Source organism: Micrasema longulum, unplaced genomic scaffold (assembly GCF_059751315.1).
Source record: "Micrasema longulum isolate JH-2025_06_02 unplaced genomic scaffold, ASM5975131v1 h1tg000215l, whole genome shotgun sequence".
In the NCBI taxonomy this organism is placed as follows: domain Eukaryota; kingdom Metazoa; phylum Arthropoda; class Insecta; order Trichoptera; family Brachycentridae; genus Micrasema; species Micrasema longulum.
Window position 1 is genome coordinate 1,374,424 of NW_028277420.1, and position 23,488 is coordinate 1,397,911.

The 23,488-nt window shown below is 32.6% G+C and overlaps 1 protein-coding gene across 4 annotated transcripts in view; it reads right to left on the reverse strand.

Annotated features, from left to right (window-relative positions):
* LOC148283636 (venom protease) overlaps positions 1–22,495 on the reverse strand; it is a 29,172-nt gene extending 6,677 nt beyond the window's left edge. The window contains exons 1-5 of one of the 4 annotated variants that reach the window (XM_088243546.1): positions 22,346–22,474; positions 21,017–21,043; positions 17,476–17,568; positions 4,922–5,103; positions 1,663–1,801 (exon numbers count right to left, since the gene is read on the reverse strand). In XM_088243546.1, coding sequence (XP_088099672.1) covers positions 1,663–1,801; positions 4,922–5,103; positions 17,476–17,557 — 403 coding nt within the window. In that variant the 5' untranslated portion in view covers positions 17,558–17,568; positions 21,017–21,043; positions 22,346–22,474. Of the gene's footprint in view, positions 1–1,662; positions 1,802–4,921; positions 5,104–17,475; positions 17,569–21,016; positions 21,044–22,345 lie in introns of all 4 variants that reach the window. The other 3 variants (XM_088243548.1, XM_088243545.1, XM_088243547.1) reach the window with 3 other exon arrangements.
* Between the last annotated feature and the right edge of the window lie 993 nt (positions 22,496–23,488).

Sequence of the window (23,488 nt, forward strand, 5' to 3'; positions counted from 1 at the left end):
GTGGAAATTTTCGTCCATAAAATTAACCGCAGAGTTTAACTTGTTTGTTTGTGGACGATAATGAATTTCAAGGTAAACTAGACAATTTAAACTAATTGGAAAAAGAAACGCTGATTCACTTTTTTCGGCAACAGAACAGGTAGAACATAAATGAACAAACTATGTATGTTAGTACTCGTATCTGCGATTAATATCAGCAGATGGGCAGTGAATCCCAATCTACTAACACCTTGAGTAAGGTCATGCAATGTAACATTGTGGACTGAATTATAATAATGATGTGTTACTTTTATAAAATTGTTTTGTTCAGATTTGCAGTTTTGCATCCCGCAGAGTGAGATTTTATTTTGTTTATATGGACTCTAATTGGAAACCGACAAGGAATCTAAAAATGGGGTTTTTCTTGATTTATAATGAATATGTCTTATAGGGAAATATTAAATACTACGAATATCGATAAAAACATGTGAAATTGATTTAGAAAAAATAATTGTATTTTCAAAATCATAAATGTTTTCATAAATAACTTTTTAAATAAAATTTATAATAAATGTGTCTCCACAAAAACGCGACATGTTTGGCCTTGACGTGCGACGTCAAGATTCGTGACGAAGGTCAAAATTTAACCGAATCGTGACGTATGAGGGGCGTGGCCAATGCAATGAACCGTTTTCGCTGGAATTTAAAATTACGATTTTTATTTGAAAATTTATTTATTAACCCTTACGGGTTATTACATTCATTTTACAGAAATAATATGTAATTTTTTAATTATACTCGGTTGTTAATAATAATATTTTTTACATATTTTCAAAAGTCGAGTCGAGAGTCTTTTGTTTAGTTTTGTCTGGTAGTTTATTGTATAATTTTAGTCCCTGGTTTATTAGTCTCGGCTGTCCTTGTCTCATTTTAGAAGGTTGTTTATGATATTTTTCTGATATTCTCGTATTGTGACCATGTTTACTAATTTTTTTTTCAAGTTTTAGTTCTTCGTCTACAATTACATCAATGGCTAATTTATGGATAAATTATAATGATTCTAGTTTAAAGAGTTCAGTTATATTTATTTGCTTAGTTTTGTTCTGTCTAAGTTAGTGTTCTGTAGTTGCTGTTGTATAGGGTAGGTCATATACTAACTCTAATATTTTATTCGGCTGTTTTTGTAGTCCGTTTACGTCATTTTGATATCCTGTTCCCCATCGTTGTTGCATATAACATATTTTAGTTTTTACATAGGCTTCATACATTAGATTTTTTTCCGTTTTTGGAACAAAATTTTTAATTTTTTACACTATGCTACTAATAAGTTCAAAAATATTTTTTTTTACTTAACATTATTTCACAGACCCTTATTAATTTAAAATTGTTGTTTATTACTTCTTACGAACATCCGCCATCATATTTATAATATAAAGTAATATAGACGAATTTACTGATGATAAGATCTTGCATATTATGTCAATCGCCATCCTTCAAATTCATAAAGACGTCAAAATAGAGTCTCGTCCTCTGAGCCTAGGTCTGTAAAAAGCCCTGAGGAAACATTAGACCAAGGACTGAATATAATTAGAACGGGACTTATTTGTGAAAAAAGGCGTGAAATTTGTACTGAAAGTGTATTAACGTTCGATCACCATTGGCCATAAAGATAAATGAGGTTACCTAAGCTCGCCGGAACTCCATTGACCACTCTCTTGGTGAAGGAGCCGTTGTTGACTCCGCAATTGTCTTCAATGGTAAGTATACTGTACCCATTCCCGAAATTTCCCCCTCCGGCGTCTGTACTCCGAGGACAGCAAACCTACACCCAGAACAGAAGAATTAAACATTCGAAGATTAAAGATTCTTCCGATTCTAATTATACCTATAGTTAAAATCGTAAAACCGACATCCTACTCAAAGTCATGCTGAATTTAGTTTACATTTAAGTACAATGCTCCATAAACTACTTCAACCTTCATTCTCCTTTCCGCACCCAGTGGTGCATAGGGCATATCATTGGTAAACCAGAATGCAGCGTATTTCAATCATCTGTTACACGAGGGTAAGGTGATTAGTCCTACGCTTCAGGCACCAGTCCAGGAATAATGAAATATTGAAGTTTAAACATAATTTTAAATCAATATTCCACGTCCACTCTGCTAGGAATCGAACCCAGGACTTCAATAATAGTAAGCGAAGGCGCCAACGAGTCGAAAACACTCGTCAAGGGTTCTGGTTCTATTTCACATACTGAACTAATTTTTCATTTTTATTGTTTATTTAAAAAATACTGGTTCACATACAAATACAAAAAAAAACTAATTGAACCAGGTTGTGGTCCCGTGGCTAGTTTCGCAAATTCACAGATCAAAAGTCCTAGGTTTGCAACCCGTTCTACCACAACTTAGTTCCCATTTCTAATAGCGTGTTATTTATAAAATTCGGAAATATATTTGGGGAAATTAAACGAATGCAAATATTTCTTTTTGGGAAATAAAGATATTGAGTAAAAAACATTGTAAGGAGTTTTTCAAAATTCATCACTCGTGACTACAGGGAAGAAAACTTATATTAAATTATTATTATTTAATTAAATTATTTTCATTTCCCTACTCACGTCCGGTGGTGCATAGGGCACTATATTGGTTCACCAAATCCAGCTTATTTTGATAATTTGTAAGATGAAGGTAATACAATTAGTCTAACTCCTCAGGTGCCAGTCCAGGGATAATTTTGCCAGAAGGGTCTTATTATGGCCTTTAAACTTCTGAACGGGTTAATTTATAATCCCAACATTTTGGAGCGCTTAAAATTTTATCATTTGTTCTGCCTGAAGGCAGGACAAATTTACCATTGTTGATGCCTGTGGGGAGAATGACTGGTCTGGTGAACAGCCAACCGAGAGAGGTGGATCTTTTCCACGCTGGGATTACCTGCTTTAGACTCTTCCTCTCTATGCATCATAATGTGTATTAGTGACTTATTCGTCTTTGTTTACTATTGTTTTTATGGACTAAATGTTGGACCTTGAATTTTTAAACATGATTTTGTAATTACCTAATAATTATAATATGTTTACTCTGTAACGGGCAGTAGTGTTGTATTGTACATTTAAATAAATAAATAAACAATGACATATGTCATATTATAATACATAAAGGAACTTCAAGCAAGGTTGGCGTATTCGCCAACCACAACGGTACGAGCCAGACTTATTTTCCCTCGGTACTCTTTTTTTTCGGGATGTTATGTCATGATCCAGGTTCTATTTCACACACATTACTGTATTCTACGTCTAACTGTACACGGAACAAAATATGGTAATAAAGTTTATGACTCTAACAAGGAACGAACATAAATTAACTTTAAGCCTCATTTATTTAGTGTCACTTTTTTTGACAGATTTTTTGTAGTTTTTACACTCGAACCCTTTTTTGTGCGATTTCGAAGTTATGCTTTTTTTAAAGTAATTAAAAAAACGTTATTACGTAATTAACATTCCGTGCAAAATCCAGTATTTCACCTGTTTATTTCAAATAATTTTATTCTCCATGAGACGAATTCTCTACGAGCCTTTAAGTTTCAGCGTGGGCTCAACAATAGAGAAATATACCTACGACGAATACTGGTAAAAACATGTGAAATGGGTTTTTAAAAATTATTTGTATTTTCTAAATCCATATGGATATTGAAGAGAAATATTTTCATACATAATTTAAAAAACATAATTGTCAAAAAATATGCCTTTACAAAAACGCGACATCTTTGATCTTGACTATTGTGACGTCAAAGTTCGTAACGATGTTCTATTTAAATTTTAACGGTCACAAACAAAGTTCAAAATATCACAAAATTGAATCGTGACGTATTAGGGGTATGGCTCATGCAATGAACCTTTTTTGCGGAAATTTAAAATTATAATTTTAAATTCTAGTTTAAACGGTCCATTGCATTGGCCACGCCCCTAATACGTTTTGATTCGGTTATATTTAGAGCTTCGTTTGTGATCGTTAAAATTAAAATAGAATATCGTCACGAATCTTGACGTATTTCATAAACCTTTAATAATTTTAAATTGTAAAAAAGGGTGATACTTCCCTATCGTATTTCTAGATTTAAAGAACTGTAATTAGTGACCGGAACAAGAAAATCCTAACAAGCTTTGATCACTAAATACATTGTCAAAATAAGAAAATCCTAACAAGCTTTTAAGTTTAAAAAAAAAAAAAAAACTGATAATATTTCATTGATCCTAAACATTCAAAATTTTCCTTCTTTTAAAAAACACGTACTATCCTGGACTCAAACTAAAGATATGAACTCTTTTTTCCATGATATATTTTGTTGCCCTTATGTTTTTTTAAATATTTTTTATTTCCTTTTTTAATTACCATAAAAAAAATACTTTAAAATCTTTTACAGAATATTTTCTTTTCTCTTTATGTTACACAAAAATATTAAAGCTGTCTATTTATTATAGGAGCAAAAATTCATTAACATTTCTTGTACCTCCCCGAACAGGCCATGCCTTTGTGAAATTTTTTGTTTACTATTTTGACTGTTAATATGTATTTCATGTCTATGTAATTATCCTTTTTTTCTTTATACTCTGTTTTACCTCTTATGTATACTGTAAAAAAAAGAGGGTTTTAATGCCGTAATACGTTCTTATTTTTTTCTAAAAAAAATATGCGATTCTGAGCATATTTTAACTTGCTATTTTAAGATGATGTGGTTTTAAAAATTATGGAACGCTTCTTCAGTTTTTCTATGTAAGTCAAATATTTGTGCAATTTTCCAAGGAACGCATCAACCGTACAAAAAAGGTTCGAGTGTATTGGGTTAGTAATAAAAAACATAATATTCTCGACCATAAATGAAATAAGAAAACAATACAAAGCTGACCAAAACCAAGTATAAATATCAAAAAGGGTATTACCACAGGATCTGTGCCCTCGTACCCGCACAGGGACTCCCGCAGGTAGGAGTACGCCCCGGGGTCCGCGCGCACGGAGCGCAGCAGGCTGAGGAGAGGCTCGCACGAGCGGATGTTGGTGCACGCCCCGGAGCGCCCGTCCGGCGTGGTGCACGCCTCGCCTGTTACATCGAAACGAAACTCGTCTGAAACCGGAGGCCTCATGTAGTAGGCACTGCGCAGACATTCGGAAATCCAAACACCTCAACAGTATCCCGAACCGTGCGCGAAATATCAAATCAGCCAAGCCACAAATCACCCCCGAGTCTGTATGGAACTGTGACTCGATAACAATCGTAATAATTCGAATCAGATAAATGGCTTGGATGGTTTGAAGATTTCACGCGTGCATGACCCTGGTTTAATCCGTTCCCATATTCTGTGTGGTAGGGGTGTATTGTTATTACAATCGTTCGTCTAGTCCAACATTGATACAGCCAAACATCTTCTTCCTTTCATTACTGGAATAATTACGTTTCATTGCGGGAGACTGTTGCGAGATATTGCATAGATTTATATACTATTAAGCGTATTGTCCAGATGTAAACATGTATTTCAATAAATTGAAATACTTGTTTAGGTAGCAGTTTTTTATTTAAATTTTTGCTATTATTTAAGTATATAAATGGTTTCACTTTCCATTATGTTGTATCCCAACTCAACACAGGGCTCTTGACCTAATAGAGTTAGGGACACGTTTTTATTTTTTAGTATAATATTATACTCGTATGTATTTTTATAAATAACTGAAATAAATAAATAAATAAAACTAATGTATTTTTATTCTGAAAAATTGGAGTCAGTGCTATATATGCTTCTGACGTCACTGCGACTTGTGTATATCTATTGTGATTGGTCCCCGTAAATTAATTCTCACTCTCCAACCCCAGGCTTTTAAAGTGCTTGGCTACTAAATTTTAATTTAATTTTAAATCCTCCATCCCTTCCCCCCTGAGCCCAGATTCTTTTTTGTAATGTAAAGCATCACATTCGGCAATTCAATACGGCTTCTGCGGATAATATGAACTTTTTTTTCTGTACATATCGGCAGTTTAGCAGCTATCTGCTTTCTATTCATTAACTTCTAACGTATATTTACAGAACGCATTACGTGATGGGTTAAACAACCCGTAAAGTAATACAGACTACAATTGTCAAATAAATTGGTTTCATCATCAGCACTGTAGAACCTGCATCTAGAAGTTTCAGAAAGGTTTATTCTAGCAAGGTGTCTATTCAATCTGCAGTGCCTCGTAAGGGTTTTAGTGATAAACCTGACTCGGTTTCGGCTAAGTTTCATTAGATTAAACGCAAACCATCGCGAGCACTAAAAAGTAACGCCAAAAAATATCATTAACTTTACTTTGGCTTTCGGGTGGCTGGGCTTGAACTAAACGAACAAGGAGTGTTGACCACAACAGTTGGGGTGATTATAAATGTGCTAGTTCATGCATATTAGATTAACTATCTTGTTTTAAGAACATGCTGATGCAGTCACCGATAACGATGTGAATTTAGTAAAATTTCTGAAATTAAAAAGTGGTATACATAGGTATTGCGAAATCATATTAGTTTTGCGCGCTTTAGATATTGGTACAAAAAATAACGCAAAAATAGTATTTTATCAATGCGGCTGCAATACATGTAAGTTTAATTGCTTTTAATAGATACTTATAATATGCTGTCCTCGATCAGCAAAGCAAAAACTATGGCTTGCATGCACCGATGTTTCGATTGTAAACTCGAAACAGAATCTGGATTTTTTTGGTCTAAGTTTAAACAACCACTAAAAAAAAACAGATTTTGTCTGGAGGCAGTTTTTTGTCCTAGCTTTGATGTTTTTTTTAGCTGCACTTTTATTATACCTACTGATTATGTTATGTATTTAATTATAACTCAATGGACGGTATAGCCTTTGAACAAATAAGTCAATAATAGTAATAAATCAACAGCGCTTCTTTTCTGGTTTTATAAAAACTATACATATAAGATATGGATAATATGAGAAACTAAACACGAGACCTTTCGAGAAGAGTTTAGTGATGGCTTGTGCGATCCCTTTCAATCCTTTTGCGGTCCTGGGAGATTTGTCGGTCGGCTTCGGGAGAAACCAGAGATCCACGGGCGGTGGAGCGGACGAGGGCAAGCCATTCGTGGTGTTAGACACCAAGTCCGAGAACGTGTTGGTGGGGACTCCGATGGCTCGCGCGAGGTCCTCGATGTTGAAGCCGTCGGGCTTCGTTATGTGGCCGTAGTCGTGGCCACCCGGGAAGCCATGGCCGCCCGGGAAGCCGTGGCCGCGCCCGAACCCGAGTCCGGAACAATGAGTCGGACAAATGTCGTAACACAGGTTTTTCTTGTGCGCCAGCATCACGAGATATTGCATCCATTTTAGGAGCATGCATATCGTCTCAATCGACATTTCAAGAGATACTTTCGTAATTCCAACAGATTGAGCTGTATTCCTCGAGGTAACGAGAAGGGCGGCAAAAGTCCGGACAGAAGAGGAGCTTCTGACGAGCTGGCAGAACAGAAGGCGGCGAAGGAAACGACCGTCGAAGAAATTGCTGTTCCACCAATGGAACGTAGCCGCGAACGGAAACTAGACGATGTATTCTAAAGAGACATTTTCTTTATGATCTTAGTTAGCGAGATAATATTTAAAAAATAATTATACGCGCACGTAAGTAAGAACAAAAAAGTTTGATTTGCTTCTAATTTTCCTGTACAAAGTACATTATCAATAATCGGCAATTAATATAATTCGACACCGATAGTAAAAACAAGTTAACATTTTAAAGACAACTACGAATGTAAATTTATGGCCGGTGAATTTATAGGATCGGATCTTCCTTGTGCGGGGGGTGTAATTGATAGGTCAATGCCAGTCATTAATAATATAAAATATATTGGAACAATGGCCAAAAGTGCCTGCGGAATATAATTTGTGGACCATATCCTAAACAGAGCGGAGAGATGATAATCTACGCGAGATACACCTCATCAAGTACACGGCCATCGATCACCGCTTACCTATAAACTAGAAATTATTATTCACCGTCAATATTTGCCGTAACCCGTGTTCTGTGTGACGTGCTGAAGTTTGTGAGAAATCGCCGTGTTTAATAAATATTACTCGGAATAATGGGTAGAAACTAGAAACCCCTATGTGATGCTGACCATCACATTTTTCACTTCCCGAAATCATACAGATGATCATACGCTTATGCACAATGCACATACAATGTAAATAATGGGAATAATCTTACGAGTGTTGAGCCTACGTAGCAAAGCAAGTGGAAATAAAACAAGAAAACAGGACTGTTTGTCTGGTAATGGCAAAACTCTCTAGTAATAAATATAATGATATTATCCTTGTGGGTAAAACTTTGTCCAAGTAATGTATCTGCACCCAGTTATATCATTAGCTTGTTATACAGGTGGCCGGAGACGTGACGTCCAAAGGTAAAATGTAGGGGTCTCATATTGAGCGGTATAAGAATTTTTTGTTTTTTTCAGGATTTTTTTTGTAACGCTTTATTTTTAAATTGTTCTTTTACGCCATAGAATTAAGAATAGTCCAGAAACCGCTTACGAACATAAACATAAGGCCACTAAACTACTCATAAATGAGTAGTTTTACGTTTAGACCCATTAGTTTCTTTGTAGACGTCGCTCAGTACGCAACTCCTGATTTGAATTCAACTATGCCGTGTTGTGTCCTTTTAAAGTGTAGAAATACTGCTAGAATCTTAAAGAAACGGGATGGAATCACACTTTATTGTAATTAGCAAATGAATGTGTAAGTAGCAACTACATTACTTAAAAATGAATTATTTCTCCATCTGCCAGATTGTCGAAGAAAAGAAAATGGACATTTCGTTAGTGTTGCCAGGGTAGTAAATTTTTTTACCCTACTTTGCTCTTCTGATGAGAGAACTGATGAAAATTGGACCTCGGATTAAACAACTCCGTGGTGGACATTTGACCGACATTATCTTTAAAACATCATAATATTATTTAACATAATTTAAAAATATCCGTTTTATGTAAAATAAAATTTGTTTTATATTTTATGTTCAAAGTTCAATAATTCAATTAATCTTATTAAATGCCCTTTTACTTATCTACTCGGTTGTGTCAATCAATATTTCCGCGTGCACAATAAATTTTAGATAAATTAACAGTTTGCTTTTTTTTACCTTGCATTTGTGTTATGATTATATTTTTTCCCACCGTGCATCATTACGCGGTGACATCACGAATGTGCGCGGTGAAAGTGGGGCATAGTGGGGGGATTTTTGGACACTTCTTCTGGACTATTCTTACTTCTATGCTTTACGCATAAAATAATCGATTTCGTTACATTAATGGAAGCTACAAAAGTTTTGATCTAAAATGCAGAATTTACGTGCGAACGATTCAGACTTGAACTTTCAACTTAAAATTAAAAATCTAAAAAGGCAATTCCTTAGTTTCTGAGGAACTTTAAAAACTGTGGTAGACTCTAAGCTTTCGTAATAATATTTTAAAAAGAGTACTTAATAGGATATTATTCGCTGAAATTAGCCTTCTAAAATACTGAGGTGGAAAATTCTCAAATATAATTATGATAGAAAGTGTGCTAACTAACAAAAAATAACTAAGAGATAAAATGGCGACACGAGTAGCAGTTGGCAGAAAGCTCAAGGCGAGAACGACTGAGGAATTTTCTACCTCAGTATCTTTGAGGGCTGATTTTGGCGAATCAGCCTGTCAAGTAATACTTTTTTGTCCGATAGGTAAAATTACAACTTTTTTTTAATGAGTTACAAAAAAAATCTAGAAAAAACCTTCCAGAATTTAAAAAAAAAAATCTAAAACCCATTAAAAAATCATTACCTTTGGACGTCACTTATACGGCCACCCTGTATATATTTATAGGGTAAATTGTAATTTTATTTCATTCCTTGTTGTTCATAGGTAGTTGTTAATGGACTATTTGCATAGTAAAAATATTTATTTAAAGAAATAATTTTCCAGAGCTGAATATGAAGTCAAAACATTAACAAAGCTCGCGACCTGCTGCCATTGGCTAGCTTTTTATGCTCAGTATGAAGCCTGTTTTTCGTTGAAATTAAATTGAGTTTGTGCAAACGGTAATTTCTTAGTATTAAAAACGTCAACTTTATGATTTGCTAAGTAAATACTAAATCGTGCTTTTGCGATGGTTTTTGTGTGCTGTGAGGATGTTAAAATTGACTCGGTAACTCAAAAAAAGATAACTTATAATATTTCCGACATTTTCTTTAAAGAGCCGTTTGGATATTATGTTTCGTTTTCTGGACATGCCACAACTAACAAGATTGCTGAATGTTAAATATCTACAAAAATCTAAAGAAGGAAATTTAATATGTTTCCTGTATGAATGACATTCGAAATAAATATTAGTGATTTTACCAAATCATGGATTCCTGCACTGCAATAGAATAATTTTACTAAACCCTTTGGATCACCATAGCGTTCAATAAGAAATGTAATACAACGAGAAACTTCAGCCATACGGGAAATAGGATACAAAAAATCTTTTCTTGCGCGCGGTAAAAATTAGAACGTTAAATAATTATACAGCAAATTTTCATGAAAGTCCACGATTTTTTTTTCAATAAAAACGAACTACTTTGAATGACATCACTAGTTCATTTGAATCAACCATGATAAGAGAGTTTTGGGAGATTTTCGGTTTACTTACCGTCAACGGACCAATCGGTAGAACTGATCGAAAAGAAGCGGAACTTGAGACGTCACACGCGGAATCATTTCAGAAATACGAAACTTTAAAAAATCTTAGCGCTGATAATACGATACATATATATTTTTTTAAATTTAGCCTTTTGGAGTTTTAGCCCCAGCACTTATGAATGGAAGCGAAACATGGAACTGGCAGAGGAAGGATAAAAACCGAGTGAACGCGTTTGAAATGCGATCTCTTCGACGAATGTGTGGGAAATAAATGTTTGTCAGGGTTACAAATGATGAAATCAGACGAGAGTGTAAATCTGAGTCAAGTACAATTGATAAGATTAATAAAGGGTCTCTGAGATGGTTCGGTCATGTAGAACGAATGGACGACGAAATAATGGTAAAACAAGTATATATGGCAAAAATTAACGGTAACGTGAGACGAGGACGATCAAGGAAGACGAAACGATAAATACGACGAGACGATTAGATAAACCAAAATCTTAAGTCCGGTCATGTCAAAAGCAGACAGAACTGAAGGGCATATATGAATGTAGAAGAAGCTTGGAATATGTGCCAGGATAGACGTGTGTGGCGGTCCATTCTCTCTGCCTACCCCTACGGGGAAATGGCGTGATGGTAGTAGTAGTAGTAAAATTGGCCAAATAAAAAAATATAAAAAAACGATCGAACGTCCTCATTGCAAGCGCAAACCGTCCGTAAACATTTGTTTGATAAGGTATCCAAAGTAAAATCATTTTAATTGATTCAATTCTACTTTCATTTTGTAAATATACAGGAGTATATAATGTGACGTTTTTCGTCTGTTTCCTTTGTTGTTAAATTAAAAGAACGCTTTTGTTCTATGCAATAGAATGGGCTTCTCTAGCGAATCATTACCACTAGGTGAATAGTCACTGTTTATATCAGTTGCAAGTTGTGATCACTGTTTGAAATTAACGACGCGTTGTATAAAATAGCATGATAATTCTGTATAAAAAGGCACGCAACTGATTTATTAATATCTTTGATTAGACATGAATCAAAGTAATATGACACAGAAGACGCTTGGTACATTAATTTATGTTCACCATTAAAGCGAATGGACTTACATAATCATAATTCAATTAGGTCAATGATAGCACTCTGTGCAGGACGAATGCCTATCGGTGCAGCCTTGTAACAAATTATGCACATCGTTTTTTGTTTTACTGTGAAAGCGCCCGCCCTAAAGGTAAACCGAAACTGTTCATAAAGACTTAAGTCGGTTCATTATTACAAGAATTTCCTAAAAAACAAACCAGCCGCGTGATATCCGAAGGAGAATAGCCTATTTCACATACATCATCTTAATCTAAACGGCTCGGTAAAATTATAGTGGATTGACATTTATCAAATTCGTTTGTACCTATTTAAATTATATTTATGTTTTTTTTTTATAAAACTCCATACCTCGTTATTCTAAAAAAAATATCAACAATAACGCCTCGGTTAACATATTATTTAAACAAATAAAAATATTAGCCTTCTTATAATTTACCTAAATATTTCAATTTTGGTGACTATTTTCAACGAGTTGTAAATAACTCATTATTAGAAAATGGAAATCAAGTTGGGGTAGAGTGGGGATTGAGCCTCGGACCTCGGATCCGTGAGTCCGCAACAATAGCGACGAGACCACAACCCGATTCAAATAATATAGTAATACTTAACAAAAGAGATTTTAATGATATTATTTTCAAAATCATTACTTAACTTTAGCGAGTATTCTCAAGTAAAAATCCTGCAAAAGGAAATCGACCGGAGATTAGTCGATCTCATGGTGTACTGGTTATTGCGTTTGCCAGGCATTAAATAAATAAAAAAAATTGTAAAATAATATATATCGATTCACCGTATTGATTCACATTTCTATGATAACGAATTACACAGAAATAAATACACACCAAGGAGTTATGTATATTTTACGCATTAATTCAATCTTCAAGTGGGGAGGAGTCTTGGACGCGCATAGTCGCTCAATAGAAATTGCACAGAAAAATGTAATTAAGATAATTTACAAAAAACAAGACTATTTCCTAGTAATAAATTATGCGTAGAGAGGGGACTCCTTAGTTTTAGAAAATTATATTTATTTCAGTGCCTGAAATATGTTTACTTGAATAGGGAATTGTTAAGTAATAATTTACATCGTATTAGTAATAGATATGATAGTGTACTATCAGTTCCAGGATGCAGAACTAAGTTCGCACAGAGGCACTCCTTATATGTTGGTCCAAGATCCTTCAATCTTCTAACTAAGGAACTATAAAACATTAAATCACTGGTACAGTTTAAAGTAGGTTTGAGGTCTTGGATTAGCATAGAAGGAACAGATAGACACATTCTTTAAAAAAAAAATGCATACTGCAAATAAATCATGTTTTCGTAATGTCAGCATACAATAATTTGGTTTTTCTTTTCTTTTTTTTTCATGGTCATGTCATACCATATTTATATGCTATAAACTTTTTAATTATTAAAAAAGGAACGGCCCACGCTCAGACGCTGAAGTCTTTGTGGGCATTTTTTCCAATTTATGTTAAAGCTGAATTTTAAGATGTATTTTTCTAAATATGTATTTTTGCAATTATATTTCTATGTAAATAATATATGTATGGAAAAATAAACAAACAAATAAAACTTAAAAAATGTAAATAGGGAGGAAATCTACCCGGTCTGCAAATATTTGGACATACTCAAAACATTGCTAAATTGTGGAAATTGGTAAATTGTTAATCAGGCGTTGCCTAGTAGGTGAATTAATTCAGCCGGATAAATCGTACACGCATGATAAAGGTTTCAGCTCCTTTACTTCACAAAAGTAAAAAAATGGAAGGATTTGGAAAATGTGGATGTTACCAGCTAGATAAACCAGCCAATGACAGGTCATAAGTCTTGTAAATTCCTAGACTTCTATATGCCCTTCTTTAAAATGTTGTCCCTCTCCGTTGCAACAAATTTAGACAAACTAAAGAATTTGTATACATAATAATGCACCAATGTCCCAGTCGTGTCGCATTATAAACTCGAGACAAGATCTGGACTTTTTTAGTCTTTCTAGATTTAAACAATCACTAAGATAGACCAGATCTTGTCTTGAGGTAGTAATTATTATTTAGTTTTTTGTCCTAGCTTTAATTTACTACTTCGATCCAAGAGGGGTGGCTCACAAAAGAAATATTTAAAAAAGTCATTTTAAAAAATAAAATTTACAAAAAAATGGTAAAAGAAAGACACAATCAACATCTGCAAATACAACTAAAAAATATTCAAAAAGAGCTGAGAAATGATATAAGAAATTCTAAAAAACAATACTATCAACAACAAATAGCATGCGCAGAAGGAAACAGTAATAAATTATGGAAAATTATTAAAAATATTAAATCAGACACAAAAATACCATCACCATGTATAAAGGAAATAAAACAAATGGATGGAAAAGTAACAAATAATCCGGTAGAAATAACAAGTACATTAAATGATTTTTATACAAATATAGGAAAAAAACTTGCAAATAAAATAAAGGGACCATGTTTAAATGTAACAGAAACACAAAAATACCAAATAAATGCTACCTTCTTTCTTAGACCCGCAACAATAGGAGAAATCAAAAAAAATATAGATAATTTGAAAAAAAATGCTTCTCCGGGATATGATAAAATTAAACCATCGCTAGTAAAAATTCTTAAAGACATGCTTAGTCCAATATTAACAAATCTGATTAATCTGCATATAAAAGAAGGTACCTATCCAGATGAATTAAAAATAGCAAGAATCACTCCAATATATAAAGGAGGTGATAAAAAAGATCATAGCAATTACAGACCAATTGCAAATTTAACAGTCTTCAACAAAATGTTTGAAAAATATATTCAAAAGAGATTATTGGTTAACAATCTCAATATACTTACTTATAATCAACATGCGTGAATTTAATAAATTTTATTCAAACCAACATGGATACTGGGATCCCAATCACGGGAGTAATCTTAGATTTTAAAAAAGCTTTCGATACGGTTCATGTTGAGACAATGATAAAAAAAATAAACGACATAGGAGTAAAATTTCAAGAAAGTAAACTATTAAAATCATATTTAGCAAATCGGAAGCAGTATACATATGTAAATGAAAAAAAAAGCCTTTTGCAAACGGTAAATTTTGGAGTACCCCAAGGATCCATTTTGGGTCCAATATTATATATTTTATACATTAATGATTTGTCACTGTACAATTTCAAGGGTAAAATTATTATGTATGCCGACGACATTGGACTATTCTATAAAAATCAAACAGACGTATTAACAAACAATGACATAAACAAAGACCTAACTATGTTGACTAAATGGACAAACACAAACTTACTTACACTTAATGAAAAAAAATGCAATATTATCCATTTTGAAACTAGAAAAAAATGTCATAAAGTAGATGCTTACATAAATAATGAACGACTTACTGAAATTGAACATGTTAAATACTTAGGACTAACAATAGACAGACAATTAACATGGACAATTCATATCAACAATTTAATTAGCAAAGTGGCGACATTATCGAGTCTTTTTTTAAAAATCAAAAACTTTGTTCCAAAAACGGAAAAAATTCTAATGTATGAAGCCTATGTAAAAACTAAAATATGTTATACGCAACTATTATGGGGAGCGGGATATCAAAATGACATAAACAGACTACAAAGACAACAAAATAAAATATTAAAGTTAGTATATGACCTTCCCTATTTAACTGCAACTAGAGAACTTTTTAAACAAACTAAGCAATTAAATATAACTGAACTCTTTCAACTAGAATCATTAAAATTTATCCATAAATTAGCCACTAATGTAATTGTAGACGAAGAACTAAAACTAATAAAAAATTGTAGTCAACATGGACATAATACGAGAATATCAGACAAATACCATATACAACTTTCTAAAACAAGACAAGGACAATCAAGACTAATGAACCAGGGACTGAAATTATACAATAAACTACCAGACAAAACTAAACAAAAGACTCAGACAAACTTTACAAAAGATGTAAAAAATATTATTTTGAACAACAGAGTATAAATGAAAAATGTATATATTATTTTATGTAAAATGAATGTTATAATCCGTAAGGGTTTATAAATAAATTTTCAAAAAAAAAAAAAAAATTTCTTTAGTTGCATTTTATTTTGATTGTACCTGTATGCATTATAAGGCTTGTTTGTTTGTTTACCATTGTTGAATGGACTGAATGAGTCCTAAAATAAATCATATTTTTCTCGCAATAATGTTTGCATTTGTATTGTGATTTGGTACCTATTTATTTTGAAATTGTTAAGGGCAATGAAATATTTGCTCTATCTTAAATTTAAATAAGAAGTATCTAGAATAGGAATAACGTGGTTATTTCATCAATAAGTCATTTATCAACAAGAAAATAAAACAAAAACATAGCCACTTTGAAGTTGATGTATACTTCATTAGTGAGAAGTCAGTTAGAGTACACTTTAAGAAATGGACTCCTTACTAAAGTTATCACCGAAATTCTCTGGAAAGAGTCAAAAAAATTCTTAAGGTACATTGATTTTAAACTTGGAATTAGTCATGCATTTTTTAATTATGTTATAAATTTGTTAAACCTTAGCGATCGAAGAAAAATTATAGACTTGTTAAATTTATTTAAAATTGTAAATTCAATGTGGGATTGCTCAGAACTGTTACCTCTTATCAACTTCGGAGTGCCTGGAAGAATTACTAGACGGGTGCCACCATTTTATAGCAACAATTCACGGACAGTATTTAGGTATTCGTAATGCCGTATTAAATGGATTCCAGGAACTCGGCAATAGTTATTCTCACATATCTGATATATTTAGTGTAGGGTATTGTTAAAAAAAGCAAGCAGCCAGTCTGCAAGCATTTGGACATACTCAAAACATTAAGGTATTGTTCTTATATATAGAACAAACCTTTTAAACTTTTTAAAAGATGGTGAATGGTAATTAAAATTCTAGTATAATTATTATATTTATGAAACAGTGCTTTATGATTATCTTGTCATATTAATCCATTAAAATATTTTATCATTTATTTTGATTTTTACTTTTTTTTCAATTTGTTTTAAACTTCTAGTGAATGTGTTATATTTTTTTTGGTTTTATTTTTGTTTCTAAATATTGGGTAAAAAGTATTGTTTACGTTTTTTTTATGAAACAGTACTTTATGATTTTCTAGTCACCTATATCAATCCTATGAAATATTTTATCATCTAATTTGATTTTTACATTTATTTTTTTATTGTTACAAACTGCTTTTGAATGTGTTATATAATATTTAGGTTTAATTATTGTTTCTAATTCTTGGGTAAAAGTATTTTATGCGTTAATTAAAAAAAATGTTTTTATTATAATTTTTGGAAAAGGCATTTTTGCCGTATATGTTCATAAAATAAAATAAAAAGAAAATATATCTTCGCAATCAAACCGTGAAAGTAACGTGTTTTATGAACTTATGAGCTTTCGTGCACCCCTCATTGCAGTTAAGTCAATTTGTGATCAATCAAATACACGCGGTTAGTACTTTCACTCGGTGTTATTTTGATATTGAGTTTTGTTTTACAGTACATACGTATTTTAAATGTGCTGGCAGGGTAAAAAAAAACATATTTGCTTGATTAATTGCGTGTACCACATGCCCCAGTTAATAAATATAAATACTAATGTGTTCTATATTTATTAGTACAAGCAATATAAGACGCGATCTTACCTTGGGCCAGTAGGGTGGGCAAACAGGACACTATAAGGGTGAGAAGCAGTATGGGAGAGAGGGGGGGCTGGTACCGAATCATTTTACTATCAGCTGAAAATGAATACATACATTAAATTTATTAAATACACCATTATAATAACTAGAATGTTATGTTTTGATATTTATTATTAAATTGTTTAAAGAATTACACTATGTTTGAACTAAATAAAAATAAAGTAATGGGAAAACCACACTCTTCAGTGGGGAAAACAATTTACGAGTTTTACGAATAAATTTTCTTTCCCTTATTATAGCGTTAATCTCTAATATTTTGGTATTTTAAGCGAATTTATCAGGATTTACCCCCTATTATTAAATAAAAAACAGGCTCTATTAGATACAATAATAATTCATACATTATAATGTATATTTACATATCAAGTCAGCGTTTGCTGCGTATAACTCCATTTAAGTTGGGAACTTAATTTCAAACTAAAGCTGAAGAGATGTTTTCTTTTAATCTGACGATTGTTTCGCCTTATTTGGGCATTTTCAAAAACGAAGCGAAATACCAGTCCTATTTTTTTTTTTCAAATCAACGTTTGGTTAAATTGATTATTTTGAAACATATCGAGGCTTTACTGACAGAATGCATTAAGCCATTAAAACAAGTTCCGAGACAATTGCATTTAAAGCTTTTTTACTCTTTCAACAGAGCATTTCTCCCACAATTTTCTTTTGTTTTAAGTTTTTTTTTAAACTTTGAAAGAATAATCTTTATTCTAGGCATAGCATAAAATTTGAAATCACCATCTTGCACCTATATTCAAAAATATTTTCAAAATGTTAAGACTGTTGACTTAATGCATTCTGTCAGTATAGTCTCGATATTCATATTCCCCTGAAGTTTTTGGAAAAACTCATTTTCGGACATGATTATAAGAATTAGAATTAATTCATAGACGTATTTATAATTTTATACTATTAAGGATTATGTACAAAAACAGAAAAAAAAACTATGATGCATCCATATATGAAATAACAACATTGAAAAAATAATTATAAAATCAAACAAACAAAATTCATAACGTTAAAAAAATCCCTCTCTAAACAAAAGCATCTTGCTCCATTAGAGAGATATAAACGTTAAACATTATATTCTAACATGTTATCTAAACAAAAATGTCATTAATTTTTTAAAAACTTTTTTGACAAAATGAATATTACTCGTACATAATAAACTTTCTTAGGATCACTAAAGTAATTTTATTTATTCAAAAAGAATATCGAAAAAAAAGTTTCATTTGCACGTTCTGTTCTTATATTTTGACATTGGTACGATACTCTAAATCCTTGTGGAATTTCAATTTTTAGTTAAAATTTCAAGTAAAATTCAGGCATAAAAAAATGTATGAATTATTTCATGGCAAGAACAGTATCCACTTCTACCTCACATCTCCCAATACAAACATCAGTGCACAAATTTATTAAGTCAGTCAATGTCACAAAAGACGTCACTTCTTAGAAATGAGATCTTATATCAATCTCTTTCGATATGCATCTTGGCTACACTCTTTAGCCGAGAGAATTGTTAACACCTCACGATATAATTATTTTAAAAGTAAATAACTAAATGAAAAACTTATTTGTGACAAAATTTCAAAATACATCATTGAATTTGACACATAATAAGTTTATTTCCGATTTCCAATATGAACGTTATTTTTAAATGAAATTAATCTTCACTGACTTTATAGATGGTAGGTGGAAGGATCTGTGCTTTCCGAAACTAGTAGTACTTTGCCTTAAATACACTTGAGTTGTCTAAGAACAAAATGTTTTATTAATTACTAAGTGTACGAAAAAATGTAAATCTAATAAAATGTATTAATAAAAATAAATCAATTTTACATTTAAGTGCACAATATATATCACAAGCGTTTTTTTTTTTATTATAGCGTACACGAATTTACGAAACTTTGATGATCATTCACCAATTATATAAATAATCAATGCAATTATTGATCCAAATTTACTGGACTTACAATAAACTCAAAAATCAGGTGATTATTTCACTGTAAATACAATGAATTATTATTATTACGTACCTAATAACGATTTGCTTAATAATAAGCAAATCGTTATAATGTCTAATAAGGTCTAATAACTATTTGCTTATTATAACTCGCGAGTCGGCGAAAAAACTTTCAGAACTAGCGAATATGAATAGTTTGCAATTATTAATCATCGACGTACAATAATTTACTATGTGTAGGTAGCAGGAAGTTATTTTGGCGAAATTTTCACTCGCGTTCGCGTCCTGTACTGGGGAAGCCATCGGGCTCCATAAACCATGGTCTGCCTAATACTGAAGGTCGATTAGTGTTTATTGCAGGTAAAATGATGTTGGATGTCAGCTGTTTATTTAAAATGTTGCAGACATCGCTATTTTTGTTTAAATATCCGTATACACACATAATATTATATATTATACTATGGTAGATACACAAATAGAGAGCACCTACCTTTACATGCATTTCAGTCGATTTTAAAGTGATATGTTTTTTATTTACAAAATAATAAAAGGATATCCCTCAAATGAGTTAACTAAAAAAATCTAACCAATGTGAACATGAATAAAAAATATGAAATAAAATAAATTAACGCTGCCATTTTGTAAAAAGGCAAAATCACAGAACTCGTTGATGCACCGAGCTGTACAATATATGAATTAAAAAGTAATAAGAAAAGAAAAAAACAATATTTCATTTAAATGTAAGTTGAAAAAACATATTTGTAGCCAATAAGTTAGTTGTTAAAAAGTCTTAAGTGTACCATGAACATTGTGTACTAATATTGACAATTATTATAGTTTACTTACAATTAGATTAAAGTTAATACGAGTATTAGGATATAAGTTAGTAAAATGTATGAAGGTGTATAACTTTTTAGTGACATATTTTTATGAAAGATCATCATTAATTTCATTTAAGAATCAAATGATGCGTAGTGAACTATTTTGTATACGGACTGAAGCTCATCTTTGTCATTTTTGTTACAGGAACCTTCATGAGAAGATGAATCGTACGCTTCAGGAGCCAGTATAAATATTCCGGTGTAAAAACACCTTGCTAAAAACATATTTCATGTCAACCGCGACCTCTTCCAAGGAAGGCAAACTCTCTAACCATTAGACTACGGGGCGGACTTGCATATGAGAGATCACCTCAACCCAACTACAAATTAAATTAAAAAGTCAATTAAATTAGGTAAATAAATTTATATTATTCGGTTTACAGCTAACATCGCATCGTCCATTCACTTCGCGGTGCAGTGGTAAACGAGTTAACCTCCTTTACATGAAGTTCCGGGTTCGATTCGCGAACAGGTTGACACGAAGTAAACGCAGTACTTTGTTCCGCTTTTACATCCCTGGGTTTCAGGCCCCCAACTAATTTACTTTCCTTCGTCCAAAAATATATTTAGATACAAGTAGGTACACAAAACACACTAAGGTAACGTAATTAAAAACACGAAGTAGTATAAAATTAAACCTTACATTTCAGCAAACGCACTAACCACTACACTGAGAGAAAAACAATTTTTATGGTAAGCCAAATTCCTTGGAGCCTAAAATACTTTAACAGTTGAATTGAACAAATTGAAAAAAAATACTTAATAAAAAGTATTATTCATTAAATCGACACTAACTTTGAGGATGATTAAATATATAATTAATAAAACAGTCTATAATAAGACCTGTAGATGGAATGATCTGCACTTTCCGAAACTGGTAGAGCTTTAAAATAAACTCAAGCTGTCTAAAAATAAAGTGCTGTATCAATTATATATTTAATAAATAAAACCAAATATTTGTGTCGAGATGGACGAAGAATACAGTTATGTGTGTGATGTATAACCAGAACTCTGGACGAGTGTTTTCGACTTGATGAGTGCTATGAGACCCTTAGAGTCGTGTGCGGTTCCTGGCAAGGTAGGCGTAAAATATTTGTTTTAAAGGTAATTCAATAATGCAATATTTCACTGCCCCTGCACTGTTACCAGAAGCGTAAGACTGATCATCTTACCTCCATGTAACAGATGATCGAGGTACGTTGCGTTTGGTGGTATGATAATGATGATCAAATGATGGTGAAATGGTGTTAGTTAATACCTGTTTAAATTAATTGTATGTATCAGAGAGGGAAAACGTTTTTGATCATTCAATATATGAAGGTAAGATTATCAGTCTTACGCTTCAGTTGACAGTCCAGAGTCCGTATTATCTTCAATTTTATCAACAAAGTCAAATAGTTTTCTGTATGAAAAATATAATACGTTTACATTTTTATTCTAAACATGTACAATTACAGGTTACCGACGAAGATACTTTGAATTGTCATACAAATATACACATTTTCGTACATAAATATCGATGTTAGTTCATACTGTCTTGATATGTAGCGATAAAGATAGTGTTCATAATCGCGACGCAGAACAATGAAATATTGCAGTGCAAACAATAAAAATAAAAGACGAGTGATACTTTAAACCACAAATTTGGAAAACCAGTGACCGGTTTCCTGGCTTTCGCGACATCTTCGATTCTCAAACTCTCTATTTGATTTTTATAATAAATTACAATGAACTTCCATCAAGAATTTTCACTTACAAACGTGAATGTTTAAACAATCCTCAAAATCAATAATTTACGTCCACCCTACCAGGAATCGAACCCAGGACCCTAAGAATGGTAGACGAACGCGCTTATCTCCACTCGATTTCATTATTCAGGATTTTTACCCGAGCAGCCATCGAGCCGAAAACGCTCACACACAGAACTATATTCTTCATCAGTCTAGGAACATACTAAAAATATTTTTAATACCCGTTTAATCGGCACCGATTCTAAATAATTAAATGAGTGACCCGGGAGGCCGGTTTACTGCAGACTACGAAGGTCTTTCGAAGGCACCGCACTACGTTCACAGCTCGACTACACAAGCACCACGGCTGTCCACTACTGGCTGGAGACTGGACTAGCGTCCTCGGCGCTATACTTTATATCACGATAATCGTTGGCGAATTAACACCGCGGAACAGGGGGAATGGTAGCAGGGAGCGGCGCGGGGGGATTAAACATTATTATTTAGTACTATTAGCTGGACGGTGACGTCACGGATGCACCAAAATGGTTGTCGACCGCGGATGTTACCGTACAGCCTCAATGTTAGCATGCAAAATGCTATTTCTATATGTTATCGCTCCACATCCCACCATCGTCATTCCTTTTCCGCACCTAATGGTGAATAGGGCACCGCATTGGTACACCAAACATAACGTGGCACTTTGAAATGAAATATCTAGGTTCTACGAAATATAACGGGAAATTGGATACAAAAAATGTTTTCTTAAGGTGGTTTTAAACGAAAAAATAAAACTAATTCATAGATAGCGCTTATCTCATTTTTGATTGAAAAAAAGCAATTTTTACGTTTATTTTTAATGGAAATTTGACAAAACTTGGTTTGCGGAAACTTTACACTATCATGATTTGTAACAAATCCCATAACAATATAATTTAGGTCCTTTTCACAAAATGGTGTAATTTGTTAAGATATATTTTTTGTTTTGGGCACCATTTTGTAAAAAAGGACCTAAATTATATTGTTATGGTGTTTGTTACAATGAGATAGTGTAAAGTTTCCGCAAACCAAGTTTTGTCAAATTTCCATTGAAAATAAACGTAAAAATGGCACTTTTCAATCAAAAATGATAAAAGCGCCATCTATGAACAATTAGTTTCATATTTTCGTTTAGAATCACCTCAAGCGCAGTAAAAGATAAAGCATTAAATTACACGGCAAAGTTTTTCGAAAATGTTCAAAAAAATCATTTAAATATATTTTAATAAAAACGAACCACTTCGAACGACGTCACTAGTTCACATGAATCAACCAATGATAAGAGAGTTGTGTAAGATTTCCGGTGTACTTACCGTCAACGCACTAATCGGCAGAACTGAACGAGA